Source organism: Elephas maximus, chromosome 3, assembly GCF_024166365.1.
Source record: "Elephas maximus indicus isolate mEleMax1 chromosome 3, mEleMax1 primary haplotype, whole genome shotgun sequence".
NCBI classification, from domain to species: domain Eukaryota; kingdom Metazoa; phylum Chordata; class Mammalia; order Proboscidea; family Elephantidae; genus Elephas; species Elephas maximus.
Window position 1 is genome coordinate 194719460 of NC_064821.1, and position 22941 is coordinate 194742400.

Sequence of the window (22941 nt, forward strand, 5' to 3'; positions counted from 1 at the left end):
CCCACTCAGCAACCTGAACTAGGTCATTTCACGGCACAAATGGAGGAACCACGGGTGGGCACTCAATGAGAGGAATTACACCTGTGTTGGGCTCAGGAAACCAAGTCCAATCCCAACCCTGTCCTTAACGAGCTAAGTCGTTGAGGAGTCCCTTAGCCTTTCTTTGCCTCAGTTTTCTCAAACGTCAAATGAGAATTCTAGTACCTATCTCTTTTCCTGATTTTGAAAATTAAATAATATTTTTTTGTAAAGGACCTGGCACAGTAGCTGGTATGCTAGGCTTTTTAATACATGTTAGATTCTAAACTATACTCTATGCTTTGAGTAAAACTAGAGCATCGAATGTATTCTTTTGTAAAGCAGCTCTTGATTCTTTTCCTCTGATGACTGCGGAACTCTGGACTTAAACAAGACAGGATTCTCCTAGGCCGCAGTCCTCTGCCTACAGACCATACTCAAGAAGTTCAAGAAGCTGGGTGTCTTGAATAAGCCCTCCCCAAGATAATACTCTGGGGATGATTTTGATTAGTTCCGTTCCAAAGTATTTGCTCATTCATTCTAAATTTGCTCTGTAAACTTTCAACAAACAACAATAAAATGTTTAAATAGGTAAATAAATGTTACTAAACAACACTGAACTCTATTGTAAGAAAGTTAGTTCCTTTTCAGTTCTCTTTCAATTCTTTTACTTAATGCAGGAGAAAGTTTCATTCTGATGCTAGTTTATCTTTTACTAAGGCAGAATAAGTCTCAGGCTTAACTGAAGCCTTTGACAAACAACAGAATCTAGCTATAGTTTATTTTTCAGTTTGTTTTAATTTTATCTATTCAATTTCGGAGTAAAAATTTTAGTATATTCCTGTAGTACAGAATTAAAAGGGTACAAAGGGGTCAATGAAGAGTCTTCCTCCCTCCCGCTGCCCCTCCTCAGAGGCAACAAATCTCAGTTTTTTATGTATTCATCCAGAGACACATGAGGCAAGAGGCTGTTTTTCCTCTTAACATAAAAGGTAGCAGTCTGTCTACACTGTTCTGTTTCTTGCTAGAATTTAACAAAATTGTTTCCAAAATTATATTTATTTTTACATTTGCCTTGCATTTATAATGTGTGATACTGGTTTTAATTTAAGGTAGCGATACAATATTTCCTTTAAAATGAATTTAAAAAGGAATGAGTTAGCTTAAAGAAAAACACTAAGGAAACACTATGCAGTTGGTATGTGGGTATGGCAACAGTCACGATGGCTGTAGCAGATGACTGAAGTTTAAGAAACACTGTTTTATAAAAATAGATCACTTCCCAATGTCCCCAACAGGGAGTGACCCAGCTTCTGCTTGAACTATGACAGGCAATTCTCTGGCTTTCATCACCCCATTTCACTGCTAGACAGGCAGATAGATTCTTTAGCAGCTTTTTGCACTGAGCCAAAACCTGCCTTCCTGCAATCTCCCCTGGACCTAGTTCTATCCTTGAGAGCAGTCACTTTCCAATCAGGTTTTACAGAACCTCAGGGCTCTACGGAAGTGCCCCAGAGGGTGAGGGAGGCTGAGCAGGAAAGGTCCCAGGGGAGCTGAACTTTTATCTGTTTTTTATATTAGGGTTCCAAATAATAAGATTTTGTTGAGAAAAGGATTTTGCTAGGGAAAGAGAGAACTGAGTATTAGTGTTCTGGAGAAACAATGAACACATCCATCTTCCACCCTCCACAGAGAGTGAAGGAAGACAAGCTCTCTGCTCCTCAAATGCCGCTTCCCCGCAGATGCGCCACTGACTTCATGCAGCACCTGAGAGGCCCTTCCGTTCACGTACCTATTTATATCCTGTTCTTTCTTTACTATTTGTTCTCTAGGTAAGTGTCTGTCACAAATTTTGAGTTGTTGGAACAACTTGGCTTATTCAAGGCCAAACTGATAGCACCCAGGCCTCCATGCCCACTCTGGAAAAGGGAAACTGCAGACCCAGGGTGGCTGTGGCTCCCTTACCTGGTCGCTGGAAGGGGGCACTGGTGCATCTGAGCCCTGCCGCCTGTGGTGCTGAGCCATCCTGGCCATGATCACAGGGGAGGTTCGAGGACTGTCAAGCCCGGGGTCTGACAGTACCGAGTTCCGATTCATCAATGACTGGAGAACAGAGAATTCAGTAAGGAGGAGACTCATCCAGAAGCTCATCTGCTGATGATAACCACGCTCAGAACATCGGCTAATATAAATTCAGTACTTACTGTGCAAGGCATTATACTAAGCCCCTGATCATGTATTATCTGATTTAATTCTCACCATAGATCTTTGACTAAAAAAACCAAAACCAAACCCACCGCTGTTGAGTTGATTCCAACTTATAGCGACCCTACAGGACAGAGCAGAACTGCCTCATGAGATTTCCAAGGAGCGCCTGGTGGATTTAACTGTCAACCTTTTGGTTAGCAGTCAGACTCTTAACCACTACACCACCAGGCTTTCCGACCTTTGAGTTGGTGCTGTAATTCCTCTTACTTTCATAAGAGGAAACTAAGACTTGGAGAGGTCATTAGACTTACTAAAGGTCAAAGAGCTAGCAATGTGGTATTCTCTGGATTCAACCCAGGCAGTCTCAGCCTGCAGCCCACACTCTTTGTCACTAAGCTATGTTGCTCCCCAGATGTCAAGCCCTCAAGGTAATGTATGTCAACTCTATTTAGGACCTCGCTTCCCCTTTCTTGGTGACTTTCCCATATCCTGGTCCTGCCGTATCTATTCAGCATTTTCCCATGGAAAGACAGGAGCAGGTAAAATTCCAATAGTTATCTGAAATTAGGTTTTCAACATGCTTTCAACTACTTACTCACATTTTTAATTAACTGGCTAAGGAAATATTTTGCTAACATCATTAGTACCTCTTCTGTTCGTTCTTATTTTTACACTGAGTATGTAAACTTGAGAACACCTGGATGAAATAAACTTTGAGGCCAAAACCTGAAGTTTTTTGACTACTTCTGAAAAGATGAGCCGTTCAGGTAGAAAAAGATCTGTGAGGCAGAGAGAGACAGCCACTTCTGATCAGGCCAGGTTCTCTGTGTTAATCTCAGATGATGCTGTTACCAGTCAGGAAGAAATGTTCTTTTGGTCGAGTCACTGTTTTTGAGGATTTATGCTCCTTTACACTCAAAGGCTCATTAGCGTTAACAACCCTGGTCTCTCCTGCCTACTCCTTGTATAAAATAGCAGCCAGGTTTGATGCTCTTGCATGTAGGATGCATTTGAAACCCCCTCTTTTGGAGCCCAGGGCACGGTGACTAAAATCCTTGGCAACGGAACTAGAGAAGTTCACAGGTGACAGGCCAGAGGCCTTGGTGAGGCCGGTGAGCAGCAGAACCGTAAGGTGCCCAGAGTGTGCAGGATGCACACCTTTAAGCAGGCCTGCCCCCGCTGGCACTCACCTCACTGAGGGAAGGAAAGCGTTCTGTCCCAGAGTCCAAGCCACTGTCCCCTTCCTGGGAATCGAGAGAAAGGCGGCCTGAGGAGAAAACAGTGTACACAGTGAGGAAGGAGCTGTGTTTCGGGGCAAAGAAGAACCTTTATTCTGGGAACCCATGCACAGGGCAGGAAAAGGAAGCAGCCCCCTTCCTTCCTTTTTACCAGTTTCCCTTTGGCTCTCTCATCTCACGACCCCTCAACTCAGACACTTTCCTGGGCAGACCTATTCTCCACTCCTACCACATCTAGCTCTTTCCTATCTCTATGTCTGCGTACAGGCCATGTCGTCACCTGAAATAAGACACCACGGCTCTGTCTTACAACTAATCTTACCTCTCAACTCATTCCCAACTCTCTTCTAGTTCCCGCCCATTTCTTCTGGCAACAAGTATTTGTTGAGCTCCTAAGTGCCAGGTGCTGTTAGGCAAGCTGTTCTCTGGACCATAATTATTCTAGTGTCTCCGTGGCACTTACCTATTCAGTGCTACTGGTTAGACACTCATTTCTACTGCATAAAAAAAAAACAAACCCATTGCCGTCGAGTCGATTCCGACTCAGTGACGCTATAGGAAAACCCCATAGGGTTTCCAAGGAGCACCTAGTGGATTCAAATTGGTGACCTTTTGGTTAGGAGCCATAGCTTTTAATCACTGTGCCACCAGGGTTTCTTCTACTGCATAAGTTGTATTCAGTTTCCTGTGCATTTGTACTGTTTTCTCTCATTTGTCTCTATTTCCCCCCCGAATCTGCCCAGTAGATAAGAAGCCTGGACTGAAGACACCCCAGAGAAAAAGCGGGTGATGGGGGACTCACCTTCTGATGATCTCTGGCTGGTATCACCATACAGTGGAAGTACGTCCTAAAAAAAGAAAGGCACAGTGGGTGGGCAAATTCTGTGACCCTCTCCTCCTCCTGTTTCGTTCCTCCAATCAAAGCTTTCTTGGCTTACAACTGGTGGCCTGCTTTATTGGCTTAAATTGCCTGGCTACAAGGCATACCACTTCATTCGTACAGTTTGAGGAAGATGGAGACCCCTGAAAATGGTGGAATGGGAGACTTACCATTAGCAAAATTCTAAAATCTCATTTATCATCTTGGACTTCAAAGCATCTACTGCCTTAGTTGGGTTAGACATAAGAAGGAACCTCCTAACTATCGCCGGCCCCCCCGCCAAAAAAAAAAAACCCTAACTATTAGGGTATACAAAAAACTCAGCAGGTGACTGAGGGAAGATGGGAAAGGCCTACCTGTAAAGACCTCTGAACAGGACCGAGAAACCAAAGGGAAGGAAATTATGTTGACAGTGCTTTATTGTTTCTAAGGTGCTTTTCTATGTCTCTAATCTTTCAACAACTCTGACTTAGGTATATTACCCTCACAGTATAAATGAGGAAACAGAAGCTCACAGGTCTTAAGCAACTTGCCCAAGCTACACAGTGGGTAAACGATCTGCCAGGCCCGAACGAAGGTCTCCAGGTTCCAAGCCTAGTGTTTCAGGCTCACCGCTTCACAGTGCATGAGTGCACAGACCCCAACAGTGGCAGTGGCAGTGGCAGATGCATACTGCCCCCAGTGCTACGGGCATGATTTAATTCCCCCAATACCCCTAGTGTTGTTGTGTATCGTGATCTCCATTTTATAAACGAGGAAACTGAGGCTCTCAGGGATTAAGTAACATGTTGAGGATCTTAAAGCTGGTGAGTCCGAGAGTTGGAATGTGAATCCAACAGTTTTAGTACAGAACCTGAGCTTGTAACAGCCATGTGATACTGAGAAGTCTTCAGGAAAAAAAAGTTTAAATTGGATTAGCCTATGATTCTCAAAGTTTTTTGATCTGGATATTCTTAAAGGAAAAAAAAAAAAAAGAGGTAGCTAATCCCCAAATAATTTCTACTGGCTTTAGCAAATACTATTCTTGGAGACCTTAAAGTTTCTGGAGCGCTGTTTTTTATTTTCCCAGAGAATGAAGGCCTGCTGGAGGTAAAACACTAACGGTAAAAGTCCCTGACTGGAATGGATAAAGAGATGGCTCCTCTCTGGAATCTTCCAGAAAGCTGTTGAGACAGATCTTTCTCAACTGACTGGGGATCCCTTACTTAGGATGACTTTAACTTGTACTTGAATATCTTTGAGGAGACCCATTACCTGAGGGGTGGGTGGTGAAAAAAGCTACCAAGTGAGTAATGAGTAAAACCAGTCTAGGAATATATATCAACTTTGAGGAAACACTCAGAAGTGGATGAAAAATCAGGGGACTAAAGCAGATACTCTGATTTCTTTCTTATTTCTTTCTTTCCATTGCAACCGTAAGCTCTTGGAGGGCAAGAAATATGCTTTTCCTTTATATGGTAGCCAAGTGCCAGGGACAGTGCTCAGTCTCTTTGGAGCTAAATAAAGAACTGCTGACCTCTGTTTCTTACGTAAAATACAAACCACTTATTAGCTCAGCCTTGGGATCCTTGCATGACTCAGGGTGCCTTCTGTCCTAACTTCCTCCCTAATTGTACCCAGTCTACCTGGATGGTGCCCTTCCTAGAGCTGTGCCTAGCATCACTCACCACTAAGCCACCAGTCTCCTGTTGGATCTTCAGCTGTAACTGAGAGACTCGCCGCCGGGCGCCTTCAATCTGCTCTTCCAGCAGGCTGGCGGGGTTCCGGTTATACACCTCACAGATACGCTGGGTTGGGGTGGGGGAGGTGGAGAGAGAGGAGGGGAAAAGCACAGGGGTGGTTAGTAGAGCATGGATGACTCACCAGCGGGAAGAATAGGCGGTTACCCCAAAACAAAGAGGAGAAAGGCGAGATCTCTGTCTTCTAGTAGATGCACCTTATTTCATCATCATTAGGGTCGGGAAAAGGTATAAATGACCAGAAACAGAACATGTGAGGCAACACAAAGGCCTGTCCAAATCTGACCCATCCATCTAGGCCCAGTGTAAGTCTCATGTCTTAGATAAGGTTGTGTTCCCTGACCACTATTCAGGTGTGAACTATTCAAGTGACTGTCCAGGCCTGCACGCAAAAAAATGCTAAAGCGGAAACTTACACACAATGAAACCATAGGAGATGAGAGGAAGAAGCCCTGACTAGGGTATCGTGATACTCCCATGCCCAGCCCCTTACCCAGGAGCCATTCCTAACACTCATCTAGTACTCCTCATAGCAGAGTATAGCACAGTGGTGCAGAGCCGGGGCTTTGCAGTCAGGGAGCTCTGGCTTTGAATACTGGCTCCTCCCCTTACTGGCTGTGTAGACTTGGGCAAGCTTCAGTATGTCCTCACTGATAAAATGCAGATGACAATACCTGCCTCTGGGATAGCTATAAGATCTGAGTGAGATTATCTAAAGTGCTCGGCAGAGCACCTGGTACATGGTCACAACTGAATACACTGCAGCTATTATTATTTTTTTTACAAGAGAAAATGCCCAATGAATTTTGTTGGTTAAATAATTAAAGACATTGGGTTCACATATTACCTAAGTTTATCTGGAGCCTCATTGCTAGTTGACAACCTTTTTTATAAATTCCTCACACTTAATATTTCACTTTCTCCATGCCTATCAAGCCTCCAATTTTCTCAACTTTGTTGTCATTATTCTGCCCTGATTTGGCCCCCAACTAACGGTGACCCCATGCATAAAGGGAATGGACTACTGCAATCCATAGGGTTTTCGCTGCCTGATTTTTGAGAGTAGATTGCCAGGCTTTATTCTTAGTCTGTCTTACTCTGGCAGCTCTGCTGAAACCTGTTCAGCATCAGAGCAATATGAAAGCCTCCGCCCATAGTTGGGTGGTGGCTGCGCTTGAGGTGCAGTGTCTGGGAATCAAACCCGGGTCTCCGGCATGAGAGGCGAGACTTCTACCCTGAACCACCACTGCCCCTTTACTCCACCTCGAAATATCTCTAGCTTCTTTCCTCCTGTCTCAGAAGAGAAAATGTCTTAAATTCTTTATAAAGGCTAATTTCCAATTGCCTCCAGGCTCATCTTGGGCACTGTTCACACATCTTCAAGCCCTCCTTTTCCAACGGCTCCTTCCCTTTGTCCTACAAAAATGCTCAAAATTTCTGTCTTAAAACAAAAAAACTTTGCCATCAACTGATTATTCCTCAAGACACTGCCCCATTCTTCAACCTCTCCTTTCGCAGCCAGATGTTTCAGTGTCTACATTTAGAGCCTTGGGCTTCTTCCAGTCACTCCTCAACATACAACACTCTGACTTCCTCCCCATTTCACTACAGCTACTCTTTCAAAGAGCAAAATGACAGAATTGCCAAGCCCAGTTGCCTCATCTTAGTCCTCATCTCACCTCTTTTGAATTCTCTCCTCCTTAAAGTGTTCTCCTCCCTTAACTTCCTACCTCTACACTCTCTTGGCTCTCCTCATACCCCGACTTAGGTTTTATTCCTGCCTCCTCTTTTCAGTCTACGTTATCCTCAGTTCCACATTTACTGAGAGCTAATATATGCCAGACACTGTGCTAGGTGTGGAGCCCTGGTGGCATTGTAGTTTAGAGCTCAGCTGCTAACCATTGGTCGGCAGTTTGAATACACCAGCTGCTCCATGGAAACCCTGAGGGGCAGTTCTACTATATCCTATAGGGTCACTATGAGTTGGAATTGACTTGACGGCAATGGGTATGGTTTTTATGGGTTTAGTGCTAGGTGAGGGGACTATACAAATGTGGAGCGAAGAAGCATGGTCCTTGCCTTTAAGGAACTTAGTCTAATGGGGAAAAGGACAAGTAAACAATTATAATACAAACATAACAGCAAGTGCCCTGATGTCAGGGGTTGGCGCTGTGTGTTATAGAAGCACATAAGTTCCACAGTTCCCTCTTCAGCTCTCTCCTCTTCTCTTGCACTAGTGCTCTGGATGATCTCACCCAGTCCCCAAGTTCAACCACCACCTATACGCTGAGAATACCTAACTCTCTATTTCAACCCAGCCCTCCCTCCAGTGCTTCTGCCCTCTTGTCTCCATGTGCCTGGAGGGTGGTCTTTATGTGAACGTCCTACTCTAACTCAGTTCATCCATTTCTTTTCCCTAAAGCCTGCTTCTGTCCTCTACCTTATTCCATCAATGGCATCAGCATGTACTCAGGCACCTAAACTTGAGGTCACCTTTTACTCTTTCTTCTCCCTTACCTTCTCCCCCTTCCAGTTGATATGCCCTACTGATGAGACCTCTGAGATGCTTCCCGTTTCTGTCCCTCCTTTCTATTCTTACTCATACTATTCTTGCTAAATCTATCACCTCTTTTCTGCACTACTGCAACAGCTTCCTAGATGGCTTCCCTACAGCAATCCTCATAATATACTTCTCTAAAACACAGATTTGAAGATGTAATTACTCTCCTACTCAAAATCCTTTAACCAATTCCCACTGCCTTCAGAATTAATCCCAGGCTCATTCGGGAATTCAGGGCCCAGTGCACTTTCCGACCGGTGACAGTCTCAACAGGTCGAACCCAGGGGCCATGGAGAGGGGGGACTGGGAGCTACTAACGGGTATGGGGTTTCTTTTTGGGGTGATGGAAATGTTCTAGAACTGGATAGTGGGAATGGTTGCACAACAATGAATTTGCCTGTTCTGGACATTTCATATAACTGTCATCGTTATGACATGTGGCCTTTTGTGTCTGACTTCTTTGGCTTAGCATGATGTTTTCGAGGTTTATCCACTTTGTAGTATACATTAGTACTGCATTCCTTTTTGTGGCCAAATAATAATAATACATCACGTTTTGTTTATCCATTCATCAGCTGAGGGGCATCTGGATTGTTACCACTCTGTGGCTATTATGAATAATGCAGCTATGAACTTTTGTGGACACCTTTTTGTGTGAACATACCTTTTCAATGCTCTTGGGCATATATATATATACACCTAGGAGTGGAACTGTTGGGTCATATGGTAACTTTAGCATTCTGAGGACCTGCTAAACTTTTCACATAGGCTGCACTACGTTATGTTCCCACTAGTAACGTATAAGCGTTCCAATTTCTCCACATCTTGCAAATACTTGTTATTCTGGTTATAGCCATTCTAGTGAGTGTGCAGTGATTATCTCATTGTGGTTCTGATTTGCATTTCCCTAATAACTAATGATGCTGAACATCTTTTCGCGTGCTTATTGACCACTGTATGTCTTCTTTAGTGAGCTATCTATCCAAATCCTTTGCCCATTTTTTAATTGGGTTATTCGTCTTTTTATTGTTGAGTTGTAAGAAATTCTTTATACGTTCTAGTACTAGACCCTCATCAGATACATAACTTCCAAGTTTTTTCTCCCATTCTGTGCATCGTCTTTTCACTGTCTTGATAGTGTCCTTTGACGCTCCAAAGTTTTAATTTTGAAGAAGTCCAATGCATCTATTTTTCTTTGGGTGGCTTGTGCTTTTGGTGATGTATCTAAGAAACTGTTGCCTAGCCCAAGGTCATAAAGGCTCACACCTATGTTTTCTTCTATGTTTACAGTTCTCATAAGCTATATATTTTGTAGTTTCAGCTCTTATGTTTAAGACTTTAGTCCATCTTAAACCATCTTTTACTGTGATAGGCATGAATTAATTTTTGTACACTGTGTGAGGTAAGGGTCCAAATTCATCCTTTTGCATGTGGATATCCAATTGTCTCAGAACAATTTGTTGAAGAGACTAATCTTTGTCCGTTGGATTGTCTTGGCACCTTTGTCAAAAATCAATTGACCGTAGATGTGAAGGTTAATTTCTGAACTCTCAATTCTATTCCATTGATCTATACGCTATCCTCATGCCAGTATCACACTGTTTTGATAGCTCTATGACATTTCGTCAATATATAAGTATCAACACTTATTACCATTATCTTAACTCTATCTTCATTCATCCATCCATACCCTACTGGATTACGAACGCCTTAAAGGAACGGTTCATCTCTCATTTATCTTTGTAACCACTTCACTCCTAACCCTAACACCCCACACTCGCCCCCCGTGCTTGGCACAGTACCTAACACACAGCAGGAACTCAATGCTTGCCAAATAAATGAATGTATTTTCACATCTCTGTGCATCACTAGCATTCTTTTCCTTGTCTCTTTTGCCTACTGAAGTCCCACTCTTCAAGGCCCAGCTGAACTAGGACCTTTCCTGTGAAGCCTTTCCCACATTTCCCATTATTAATTAACTGTTCTCTTGTTTTCTTATTGCAAGCTCCACTTTCCTTCCTACTGTAATTCGAATTTTCTCCCATTAGCTTTTAAACATGTTGAGAGCACAAACCGTCCCATCTTTTTCATCTTTGTATACCACAGGAATTAAAACAATGCTTTACATATAGTAGGCACTTATAGTAATTTGCTGAACTGAAATGAAGGGGTCAGAGATAGCTGCATGCCACACCTGTAATAGGAATCTGGTTATTTCCCTCTAGCCAAATTAATCAGTTTACCATTCCCTTTGCACACCACCCCTATGCCTGGAAATCTCTCTTCATCCCCTCAGCCAACAGTGCCCCGCCTCTATCAGTCTGCCTCAGCAGTCACCTCCCCTTGCTATCCCTTCCCTCTCACTCTTCCCTTCCTTGGAAACTTCCAGGATTAATTCCAATTGACTTTGATTTCCCTCAGTTCCAATGTTCCCTCTTTTATTCTACCTGTCTCAGTACTTGTTTGCCTTTTGTCCACATGTTCATTATCTTACTCCATGACCCATGAGTTCTATAACCCTGTTAGCTCTATTGGTCAAATTCTGCTTTAACAAATTCCCTTGGCCTGTGACAATTCTTCAGTGGTCCTGGAATTTTATTTTTTTAAGTTTTTACCCTGATAGGACATGGCCTGTAAATTGAGTTGTACATACTGGCAGATTGCTCTAAAAAGGTATTACTTCATAAGGCAACAGCCAGTCTGCGCTCAGCAGTGGCCTTACCTGTAGCTCTTTCTCCTCCTGCCTCAGCATATTCCTAAGGATCTGGGTGGCATGTTTTTGAAATTCGGGATCCTAGGAATGGAAAACATGACAGTAATGAGAGTTGAGGGACAAACTCAATAGCTTAACTCTCTTCTGCTTGCTGTTCTTGGGCGAGGAAAGCTATGAGAGTAAAACCTGGGTGATAGGCATGTGTTACACACACTTGGTACCTAACTAGAATTCGGCAGATAAAAAAATCTCATTTTGATTTTACCCCTAAACTTCCTAGAAACCTTGGCTGTAATCACCTTTGATATCAAATTGCTCTCCAAAGTCCAACCTCTCTGTCTCCCAATACTTGCTGGCTAGTCTCCTTTCCGACCAGAAGATCCTGTTCCCTATACCTATCAAAATCTTATCCTCTTTTAACTCCTTACACGGGCTTCCCCTTAGTCCTAGGGTTCTCTCCCTACTGGTTTTTGGCTTTTTCTGATTCTCTCCTTCTACCCAAATGGCTCCATGTGTCTCTCCTCCAAGCAGTGTTTTTTCCTTAGGAAGCCTTCCACCCTTGTAATGCTGACCGGCAACAGTCTTTAACAGATGCTTTCTGTCCATGCCTGGAAGTGTGCACTCTCTTCCCCGTGAGGAGGCGCACTCTCAAAGGGCCTCCTTACAGTTTTTCACACGCTGAGGAAACACACTGCATGTTGCTGTTAAAACTGCCCATGTGTTTACACAGAAGGAGGACGCTAAGGCATGGAACTATCCCTTTAATGCAGTCCTTATTTTTGTTCAACTTTGTGATGATCTTTCATGTATCTCTCTGGCTCATCTCTGCTTACTGAAGTCTCGTTCAATTTAACCTGCTTTCTTCTCCAAGGGAGGGCTCTTTAAAAGGACAAAGCGAGGAGGGGCAGCCAGGGCGGCCATTACCTGTAGAGGTTTGGGTCCTGTGATGCGCTGTGGAGGTGGTAGAGGTGGAGGAGGTGGTGGTGGTGGGATCATAGGGGTGACTCGGGGACCTCCTGCTGGGGCTGGGTCCTGCTGGAGCCCGGAGACACCAACAGACGAGGGTGAAGAGCCCAGGAGAGTCAGTGCAACATAGGCACCAGCTGGAGGAAAACATAAAGGGAGCGTGCTTAAGTGGCAATGTCGTACTGCAGACATTCAAGTTACAAAGGATGGGCTCCTTCCCCCTTCTCCTTTTGTTGGAATTCTACAGATTAAGTTCTCACCTCTAAAGCCCTGGCCATACCGTAACTCCTGCCCTCCTACCCTTCATCTGCTCAAGTACTGCCTTCCTTCCCTTCATCCAGAGACCTCCACCAAAATCCCACCATAAGTATTAGGGAACACCTTGTTCCCTACTTTATCTCATTAAATGAATTAGCCAATGTAAAGCCCCCAGCACAGTGCCTGCCTGGCACACAGCAGGCACTCAAATTCTAGCCCTCCACCCTCCCTAGACTAGCACATCTTTTAACCCTTTCATGGGCGAATTATTTATTTAAAAAAATTTTTTTGGTGATGCCATGTTTTTTCACTAATGGGCTACATGCTGAATTGTTTATTGGTAGTTTTTTATTATTGAAAAAATGGGGTGCCAACTGCAAGTGGGCCATATCGGTACCATGTTCCATAAAGTACATCACAAACATGGTACATATCAGTACCATGGCCCAGGAAGGGCATCACACTTCTTGGTTAGACTTCAGCCATAAACTATCCTACTCGACTTCCTAAAAGTAAGTAAAAATACTCAAGAAGTACTGAATAAACATTGCACTTGCTGTACATAAAATTGTTATCAGATGATCTGGAGTCGGCCATACTGGTACCATGTTCCATGAAGCACATCACACACGTGGTATGTATCAGTACCATGGCCCAGGAAGTGTGGAAAATGTGAGTGGTAGGTATATCTAGTAACCATCAAAGGGTTAATTCTTTCCTAATGTTTGCTGCTTCTATCTGATTACCTGCATAGACTCAATTGTTGGGCCTTCCAGACTCGCAAACAAGGAACATTTTTATTTATTCTCCAAAATAGGAAACAAGTGGGGAAGAATGTCTGTGAATGCGAGAGGAGAGCAAACTATTTGCGTGAGACCGAGTCTCAGTAGGATATGGTCTCAGAAGCAGCAGCAAAGATGCGTGTGGGTAAAAGTAAAGACGTCAGATGCGAGATGTATAGTGTCTCCACTGGAAACAATAATAGGCAACTGTGGCAGCCTAAGTAGATTACTCCACACCAAGATTAAAGATGTGACTTTAGCTGCCTCACACAGCTACAAAGGAAGCCTCCCGGTCAACAGGCCTCCTCTCTCTTCTCTCGCTTCCTCTCAGCCCATCTGCTCCCCGGTTTTCTTTAGTTGTCTTCGACTCACATTTGATAAGCTTCACCACCTCCAGGTGTGAGCTATTGGTGACCATGGTGCCATTCACCTATGGGGGGACAAAGGAAATGAATAGTGGTGGTGGAAACCTAGGGTATCCTTCAAAATTGTTCACATCTGCTGTGTGTTTTGTCTCCCCAGGTGGGCTGTAAGTTCCCAGGGGGTAAAAAGTGTGTTTTCATTTGTTCATTCATTCATTCCTTTTTGCCATATACTTCTCCATCCAATAGCCTTATACACATGTATGTCAACTGACACACTCTGTTTCCTCCTCACAAGAGGACTAAGGATTTCCCTCATTTAGGGTTCCTTTAACACTTCCAGTAGTCTGCAGAAGAAAGCAGTAAACAAACAGGGCAGAAGATGGGATTTTGGAGCCGGCAAGGACCTCAGGTCAGCACTGTACGGAGAACAGAGCATCAGCCTGAGAATCCAAAGGCTTCATTAGCCACATCCTCTTCCTCTTGCTTCTGTCATTTGTGAAATGCAGATAACAAAACCTGTTCTAAAAAGCTTGGTTACTTCAGAATTAAGAAGAGCCTAGAATATGGAACCCAGCTATCTTAACCACACTCTCTCTCACAGCATAGTACTATGCTCATCCTCATGGTACCACCCCCTAGATCAGTGGCTGACAGGCAGCTGGAAGTTGTGGGATGGGCCAAGGCCAGATGTGGGCCTGCATGTCCTGCCTCCTTGTCCAGGGGTGGGAACTGGGGACAGGAGGTTCACTTACTTTGATGATCCGGTCACCCTCTTTCACTCCGGCTTTCATGGCTGCACCTCCTATAAGGAGAAGGCCTGGTCAGCAGAGCCTGATAACCTCTCCCAGAGGTCACTGCATCTACCCCCCAGTCCCTGTCAGGTAACCTCCCCTCCAAAATTTCCTCTCACTCTCTGTTAGGTAAAACCCATTGCTGCTGAGTCGATTCTAACTCACAGCAACCCTGCAGGACAGAGCAGAACTGTCCCATAAAGCTTCCAAGGCTGTAATCTTTAAAGGAGCAGACAGCCACATCTCCCTCCACCCCCAATAGCAGCTGAGCACTTAAGCCCTGTGCCACCAGGGCTCCTTCGCATTATGTTAGGTGCCCCAAATATTGGGTGTACATCCTATTCTGCTCCAGTAACACAACTGCTTTTAAGCTAGAGGGGACTACATAAGGTCACATCTCTTGCTCTTTCCTCCACCTGGCTCAGATACTAGACTTCCTGTAACCAGGCTAAGACGGGAGACAGGCAGGGCCAGGCTCCCAGGATATGTGTACATATGCACATGCTGCATTTAAATGTATCAGAATACATTCCAAGGTCAAATTAGGTTTTCTTATTATCTAGTGGGAAGAATGAGTTTTCTGCATTGAATATAATTATTAAAAATAATCATAATTTTTAAGAGGAATATGAAGAAAATGATTAAAACAAGTTTTCAACCAGTGATTAAGTCCCAAAAACTTAAGTATGTGCTGGGAGCTGACATCATTAGAGATGATAATGCTAACTGTTTGGATTTCTGTTAAAAAAAACTTTATACACATTTCTGCCTTTACGACGGACCAGATTAAGAGCTTCTGATCGTGAGGAGCTCAGAAGAATGTGCTCACAGCGTTTTTAGGTTATCACTCAGCTGGAGGCTGAGGGTGATTTTTGCCATTACACAGTTCTAAATGACTTATAGTCCTAGATTGATTTATACCCAGGAAGCATAAGAACCACTAAAGCTGAAAACAAGTTAATGCGAAGCTTGAAGATGCTAATTTTTGTAAATGTGCCCCAAGACGATCATCAAATCTGAGAGTTGCATTCATCTGATCAAAACAAAACTCCCACAAAGCACATCTAGATGTTTCTCCTCTAAAAAGAGAAAATACATCCTAATTTGGCTTTTCAATATCGGGACTCATTGAAAGTGTGTTATTTATGGAAGAGTACTTGCAAATAGCTTGAAAGTCTCTCTTATGTTGTCATCTAGAAACTAAAGATGAATGTTATATAAACCAGTCAATTTCTTAAAATGCAAGTATTCCAAATGTCAGGTCACAAAACTGGTTTCGGATCTACTTTTAAGTTAAATTTTAATTTACATTTAGTTCCAAAACTACACGGAATATTGTTAATGTAAAACTTATTTGTAAAAAAAGATAAATAAATAAACTATGATTTTCTTAAAAAAATTAAACAGTACTCACCACTTGTCAAAGGGGAGTAACCACTTGTCAAAGGGCAGAGGTAAAACCAACCCACGCACAGATTGTTACAAACTCAATTTTGAATAAACTTTATATCATAGTATTTAACATGCAGATCTAAACATAAAAAAAAATTTAATATTCTCCATCATTGTACCAGACAAAAATTAAAAAAAGATTTAAAAAAATTTCCTTAGTGTGTTCTGAGGTCATCTTATAGTGAAAGGGGTTTGTGAGTCCAAAAGACTAAGTTAAAGGAACTAGCTTGATGGGCACCCAGAGAAGAAAAAGAGGAGTTGGATACTACTGTGACCTCTGAGCTCCTGAAAAGCAGAAAGACTGACGGCTCTTCTTTCTGTTTCCAGTGAAGATGGAGATGGTTACAGATAGAAGTTTAGAAAGCAGGAACCTTTCATGACATCTCTCTAGATTTTTAAGCAAGAGGTATTCTTAACTGTTCATTAGCAGAGCCATCTTGCCTGAATGTAAGAGATACACGAGGTGACTTCTAATAACTTGGTGATCTAAAAAAAAAAATCAAACTCTTCAGAGTAAATGAACTAGAGCAGAAGTCCTCAAGCTTCAGTGAGCACACAATCACGGGGGGAATTTGTTGAAAAGCATATTCCCTGGCCCCCTTGCCAGAAATTGATCCGGTACTTCTAGGGCTGGGCCCAGGAATAAGGGTTTCAAACAATCACCCCAGTGCCCAGGTGATTCTGACAGAGGGAGAACACAGACTGTACTCTGAGAAATAGTGTACTGTAGAAATCTCATAGCTGGAAAACACAAAACAACTGCTTTTCGCTCTTGCAATTCCAATGCCAACCCAGATGAAGTCTCTTTCTCTCTCCTCAATACCCTTTCCAGAACGCATATTTTACGGCAAACCATCCTTCCGCTCTGTCCTTTCTGGCTCTGACTCTACTTAAGCCTAAGCAGAGAAAAAGTGAAAGAGAACTGAACCCACATTTCACTGGAGAGGATCCCAAATTCACTATCAAACAGACTGCAGAGGCAAATATACATTCTTGGCAGTACCACTTGTTCTGTCTTGCCCTAGCCAAGGGACCTTGAGAAAAGGCAAGCAAAGACTCAAAGTATCTCTTCAGAGCTCTGCCCCTGGATATGAGAAACAATCCTCCTGCTGATAAACAGTTAATTCCCAAACATAAGAAGTCATTATTATTTATATGCTTGTATGATTCATAAACCTCATTTTGGTCACAAATTTGAAATTCTCTTTTCACCTGTCCCAGAAATTATCCCAAGTTTTTCTCCAAAATTGCTTAAATTATATTTTTTCTTTCTACCTTGCACTATACTGAGTGTGAAACGCTAACCTGCTCTCTACCCCTTTTCCTTGTGTCCTTCTACAGGCCACGCCTACGATGCCCCACATCACCAGGCCCAGTCTCACTTGCTACATGGAAGTTTACTCCTCTTAGGGACACTTGCTTTATACCCTCAACACCCCCACTGCCTGCCCCCCAACTCCCTTCTGTTTTCTTCAGCCTGGGCCACTTAATAACAGCGATCCTACCACCTGGCAGATGACACACAGTGCTCTGAACTTTTTAAAGCTCTTCTATATATGATCTGTCACTTGACTGATTTGTGTACAATGCCCTCCCGCTTTTCATTCTCTTCCTGCCAAATTCCTACCCTGCCAATCTGTTTCTTCTTTCCATTTTTCCAACTACTCCTGAAATCCTATTTCTTCTAAGAAGGCTTCCCAAAATGATCCGAAGGGAAATGACTATGTACCCAAACAGAAATTTTCAGACACCATTCCCTTACACATACTGCCTAACACACACCGTTTATCTTTTGGTAGTTTATTATTTGATGTTAACTGTATCTGCAACTGTGTCCTATAAGCATTTGGAACAGTGTGCCTGTCTCAAACTGCAAACCTCTGCAGAACAGTGACTATATCTGTGCCCTCTGCAAGGTAATATGAAGGTAAGTATGAAGAAAGGTGCCTTTGATTCCTTCACGGATCTTCCGGCCTGGCAAAGGGGGCTCCCTTGGGGGGCAGTCAGGCATTGTCTCATGATCTGAGCGCTGTTCTGCTGTTCTTCCACTTGCCAACAGGTGACACAAGCATGAACTGTGATCCCGGGAATTCTGTCTGGTGGCTTAGCATTGTGTAGACTTCCACAGAAGCCCCTGGGAAAGCAGTTCTATAGTAATTTATTCATGTCCCTTAGGGCTGCCCAGGCCTCCAGAGAATCCCCTGCAAGTTCCCCAAGTCATGCAGCACTGTCAAACACATGGCTGCTTTGTAAGAAGTGTCCACCCCAGGCAGGAGGGACACAGCACTCACCAGGCCGCACGGACTGCACCAGAACAATGCGATCCCCACTGACTGTGAAGCCAAAGCCATGTTGGTCCTTTTGGATGATGACGCAGCGCTGAACAAGGCCTGTTGAGAAAGCAGGGGGCGGGTAAGGCGGCACTGTCACCAGGGGTTAGTGCGTAAAAGCCAAGATCATCCAGGAAAGGTCCAGTGTGTTTGTTCCTCCAGAAAGCTGTTCCAAATGAACCAATTTCCCCAGGCTTGTCCTGCCCAAACATACTACCAAAATGAGTCGCCTGCCTCAGTGATGCACAAAAACCTTTAACCTGCTTTGTATTCCATGCAAGAAATTATCCTTCTCTTAGGCCCTGAAATGACCCTCTTGAACGAGTCTATCCCTTTCGGTTTGTTTGGGGGCAGGGCCAAGTCCAGGCTACTCTCCTGATGACTCATATTAGAGATAAGCAGCCCCTGGGATTAAAGCCCAAGTGAGATGGGACGTTTTGTGGCAAATTACGTCCGGTGGCTGCAGCAGGTCACCCTTTTTGCAGAGCTAGATAACTTACTCAGGGTGACACCGGGTCAGCCCTCTGCCAAATCCAAGGAAGGATAAACAACAGGAAAAACCCTTCTCTTTTTCACAAATACGCACAAACACAGAAAAAGAAGGAAAGGAAGGAAAGGAAGGAAAGGAAGGAAGGAAGGAAAGGAAGGAAGGAAGGAAGGAAGGAAGGAAGGAAGGAAGGAAGGAAGGAAGGAAGGAAGGAAGGAAGGAAGGAAGGAAGGAAGGAAGGAAGGAAGGAAGGAAGGAAGGAAGGAAGGAAGGAAGGAAGGAAGGAAGGAAGGAAGGAAGGAAGGAAGGAAGGAAGGAAGGAAGGAAGGAAGGAAGGAAGGAAGGAAGGAAGGAAGGAAGGAAGGAAGGAAGGAAGGAAGGAAGGAAGGAAGGAAGGAAGGAAGGAAGGAAGGAAGGAAGGAAGGAAGGAAGGAAGGAAGGAAGGAAGGAAGGAAGGAAGGAAGGAAGGAAGGAAGGAAGGAAGGAAGGAAGGAAGGAAGAGGTTCTGACTATTGACTGCCTCTATCCCTGTGGGTGGGAACTAGCCCCTGTACATGTGTGCAGGTGTGTGTGACTGATTCCGTAAGGGCTAAAGTGTGGCTCTTAAGAGTTCACACAGAACTGGTTTCAAGTCCTGATTCTGTCCCCTACAAGCTTATGCACTTGGGCAAGTTTCTTAAGCCCTCTGTGCCTCCGCTTCCTCATATGTAAAATAAGGATAATAAAACCTACTTTCTACAGTTGAAGTAAGGACTAAGTGGGGCAATTTATATGAAGCATATGACACAATGCTTCACACACAGTATGTGCTCAAGATAAAGGCTAAGCTGTTTCACACTTGGGGTGTACAGACAGGGCTCTGTGTCTATGTGTCCAAAGCCCCCAAGAAGAAGGTTACCTGTTGTCTCAGAGGCGTCAGAGGGTTCGTGGTGGTGGGAAGGGGACTTGCGCTCAGATGCTGAATCTCCCAGAGAAGACAGGCTACTTAACCTGGAGAAGGAGTAAAAAAAACACATCGATGAGCTGGGTGGGGAATGGCCAGCCTTGTAGTAGAAGCAGGCCCTGTCAAAGGGGCCCTAAGGCTGGGGTAGAGAGTTCGACCCTCCCATACTGTAACCCACTCAACTGGTGGAAAATTAGCCATGTCTACACCAGTGACAACAGCACCTCTCTGGAATCCTAGGCCGGCAGGGCAAGCATGATCTCTTTAATACCCAGCAAGGTATGAAGGGAAATAGCCCTTCCTGGAGTCACGAGACAAAGAGACAACAGCAAGAAGGGGTGTGCACACAGACACCGCTTGTTGGTCTTACCAGGCTGCAATGGGGCTGATGGAACAGAACGGAGCAGCAGGGAAAATGAATGCAGGAGAAAGACATGAAAAAACACACAAACAACTAGTTAGATTTAGGTGATTACTTGCAGGGGAAGTGGGGGCTGGAGGGCAAGGATGTGGTGGGTCAGGAACACACAGAGGCCTGCACTAACACAGCAGAGGATGGCAGTGGCTGTAACAGAGACAATCTCCCTCATTTTACTTCATCTCTTTATCCCTCAAGGTTCCAACTCTCCAAAAAAGTGGTCTCCAGGAGGGTAACTGGGCATTTGGTACTAACTTATGGGGTAACTGGTGACTTTATACTTTTCAAGAGAGGAGGGGCCCAAGCCTCTGAAAATTCCATTTATCTTCTAGGTACCACAGAAGAGTAGGAATCTGGTCTGTTTGGTGGGAGTATTGCAAGTCTGCATTCCGTCCCATTCCCACAGTCAGCCTCATTCACCTTGTTCAGACACTATTAAAAGACCCTAAAACCTCAGGGTGCCACAGACCGCTGATCCAGATTTATCATCATCTCCTCTTTCACTAGGATCCTGACAAAAACAGAAGAGGCTCAAATCGCTGGTGTGCCCCTCCTTTCTGGAAAAACACACAAGTTGCCAGTTACCTGATCAGTAGCTGCTGCCCCTCAGAGAGGGGTCTCCTATTCATACAGGTATCAAATGACTGTGTAGATGGTTATTCGTGGAAGCACCATTTGTAAAGGCAAAACACTGGAAATAATCTAAATGTTCGCAGTGGGTGCCTGGTTAAATAAATTACGGTACAGTGGCCTCCCCTCATTAGCGGTTTGGCTTTCCTCGGTTTCAGTTACCCGAGGTCAACCACGGTCTGAAAATGTTAAATGAGTAGCGTGATGAAATCTCGCCTCTTCCTGCTCCATCCTGCCCAGGGACCACGTTCACATAACTTTTATTATAGTATATTGTTATAATTGTTCTATTTTATTATTAGCTATTGCTGTTAATCTCTAACTATTCCTAACTTATAAATTAAACTTTACCATAGGTATGTATGTATAGAATAAGTCACAGTATACACAGTGTGCAGTACTATCCACAGTTTCAGGCATCCACAGGGGTCTTGGAACATATCCCCAGTGGATAAGCGGGTACTACTGTATATCAATGTAAGGACACAGTATTCAGCCATATAAAAGAATGAGGAGGCTCTTTATATACTAATAAGGACCAATCTCCACAATGTTGTTAAGTGAGAAAAATAAAGATACACAGAATTACTTGGGGAGTTAAAAAAAAGTGGGTAAAAGAGAGGAGGAAAGAATGTATCTATTTGTTTATATAAAGCATCTAAAATATCTCTAGAAAGGTACAAAAGAAACCTATAACACTGGCTGCCTTCAAGAAGGGAAGCTGGGTAAATTGGAGATTTTTCATTATACTCGCTTTTGTGCCTTGTAAATTCGGAATGATGTGCAGGTGCTATCTATTAAAAAACAAATTAACAACTTTACATTTAAAAGGGGGGGTCTTCTTTACCCCTCACCCTGACACCCCCTCTTACCTGGACAGGTGAGACTGCTTTTTACTGGCTGATCTTTGGATCAGAGAAAGAAGGACACCAAGGAAGAAGAGAGCGTGGGACCCAGGAGAGAGCGATGCAGTAAAGGAGGAAGAAAGAGAAAGAAAAACAGGACAAGACATAAACTAGACAAGACACTGGAGCTGGCTGGTTCAAAAAAAAAAAAAAAAAACTCTAGTAAAGCTAAGAAGGGCCCAGGACACTGGCCACCACGCAGCAGCAACTATACTAAAATGCAAATTTGGCCATCTTGTTTTGCTGCTTAAAACCTTTCAGAGCCTACCCATTGTACTCAGGAGAAAAGCCAACCCTCTTCAAGCTAAGCCATTAGCCACAGCATCTTAAAGCAAGTAGTGCCTGATGCCCACTCAAGTGCCCCTCTGATGTCTTCCCCAGCTTCCCATACCTGTCCTTACCGTAGCATGAATATAAAATGGTAATTGCTTGCTTACTTCTCTGTACGGGTGTACAGATAAGGTTGTATGCTCCATGAAGACAGGGACTGTCTTGCTGATCAGTGTCCGCACTGATCAACACAGTTGCTGCTCAGTAGTCCTGTTCTGGGTCCCTGCTCGTTACTAGGCTCCCTTCACTTGCTATGGTTTCTGGCTTCTGCCTTTACCTATACTGTTTCTTCCTCCTAGATGTTCTTCCTACTCCCTTCTCCATTACTACACCTACAAGCCAGAAAAGAAGGTGAACTTCCAGAAGCTGCAGCTTCTGGCTGTCTTTTGAATTATCCTATTCCATTACTCCTTGCCCACCCCACCTACCCTCCACGCCCACCCCCACCCAGGGTAAAGATTCAGCTTGCTTATCATTTAATAAGGTCCTATTCTAGAATCTAGACCTGTGCTGTCCAATATGATAGCTACTAGCCACAGGTAGTTATTTACATTTAAATTTTAAATAAAATAAAAAATTTAGTTTCTCTGTCATACTTGCCAGATTTCAAGTGCTTAATAGTCATATATAGTGGCTACCATATGGGACAGTGAAGAACAGAAGAATTCTGTCACTGTGGGCGTTCCATTGGACAGCGCTGCTCTAGGTGCTCTGCCACACACTAAGGACACATAAATGAGTAAGACAGTCATTTGCAGTTAGTGGGTGAGGTAAGTAGCCAGAACTTTAACACAACGCAGAGTAGTAGCAGCCCCCGAATCAGACAGGGATTCTCAGAATGGACCTTTAAAGGTCTTTTATTTCAGCTGTTCATCTGCTGTCTTTACTTAGGTCCATAACACACCACCATTGGGTTACCCAGGCTGGT

The 22941-nt window shown here is 43.8% G+C and overlaps 1 protein-coding gene across 9 annotated transcripts in view; it reads right to left on the reverse strand.

Annotated features, from left to right (window-relative positions):
* The window catches only part of ARHGEF11 (Rho guanine nucleotide exchange factor 11), a 127351-nt gene that overhangs the window by 33396 nt on the left and 71014 nt on the right, over window positions 1-22941 (reverse strand). For all 9 annotated transcript variants that reach the window (XM_049880831.1, XM_049880825.1, XM_049880824.1 and 6 more), the window contains 10 exons: window positions 19686-19777; window positions 18262-18360; window positions 14480-14529; window positions 13735-13792; window positions 12281-12459; window positions 11366-11437; window positions 6012-6131; window positions 4267-4312; window positions 3417-3493; window positions 1984-2121 (listed from right to left, as the gene is read on the reverse strand). In XM_049880831.1, coding sequence (XP_049736788.1) covers window positions 1984-2121; window positions 3417-3493; window positions 4267-4312; window positions 6012-6131; window positions 11366-11437; window positions 12281-12459; window positions 13735-13792; window positions 14480-14529; window positions 18262-18360; window positions 19686-19777 — 931 coding nt within the window. The remainder of the gene's footprint in view (window positions 1-1983; window positions 2122-3416; window positions 3494-4266; window positions 4313-6011; window positions 6132-11365; window positions 11438-12280; window positions 12460-13734; window positions 13793-14479; window positions 14530-18261; window positions 18361-19685; window positions 19778-22941) is intronic.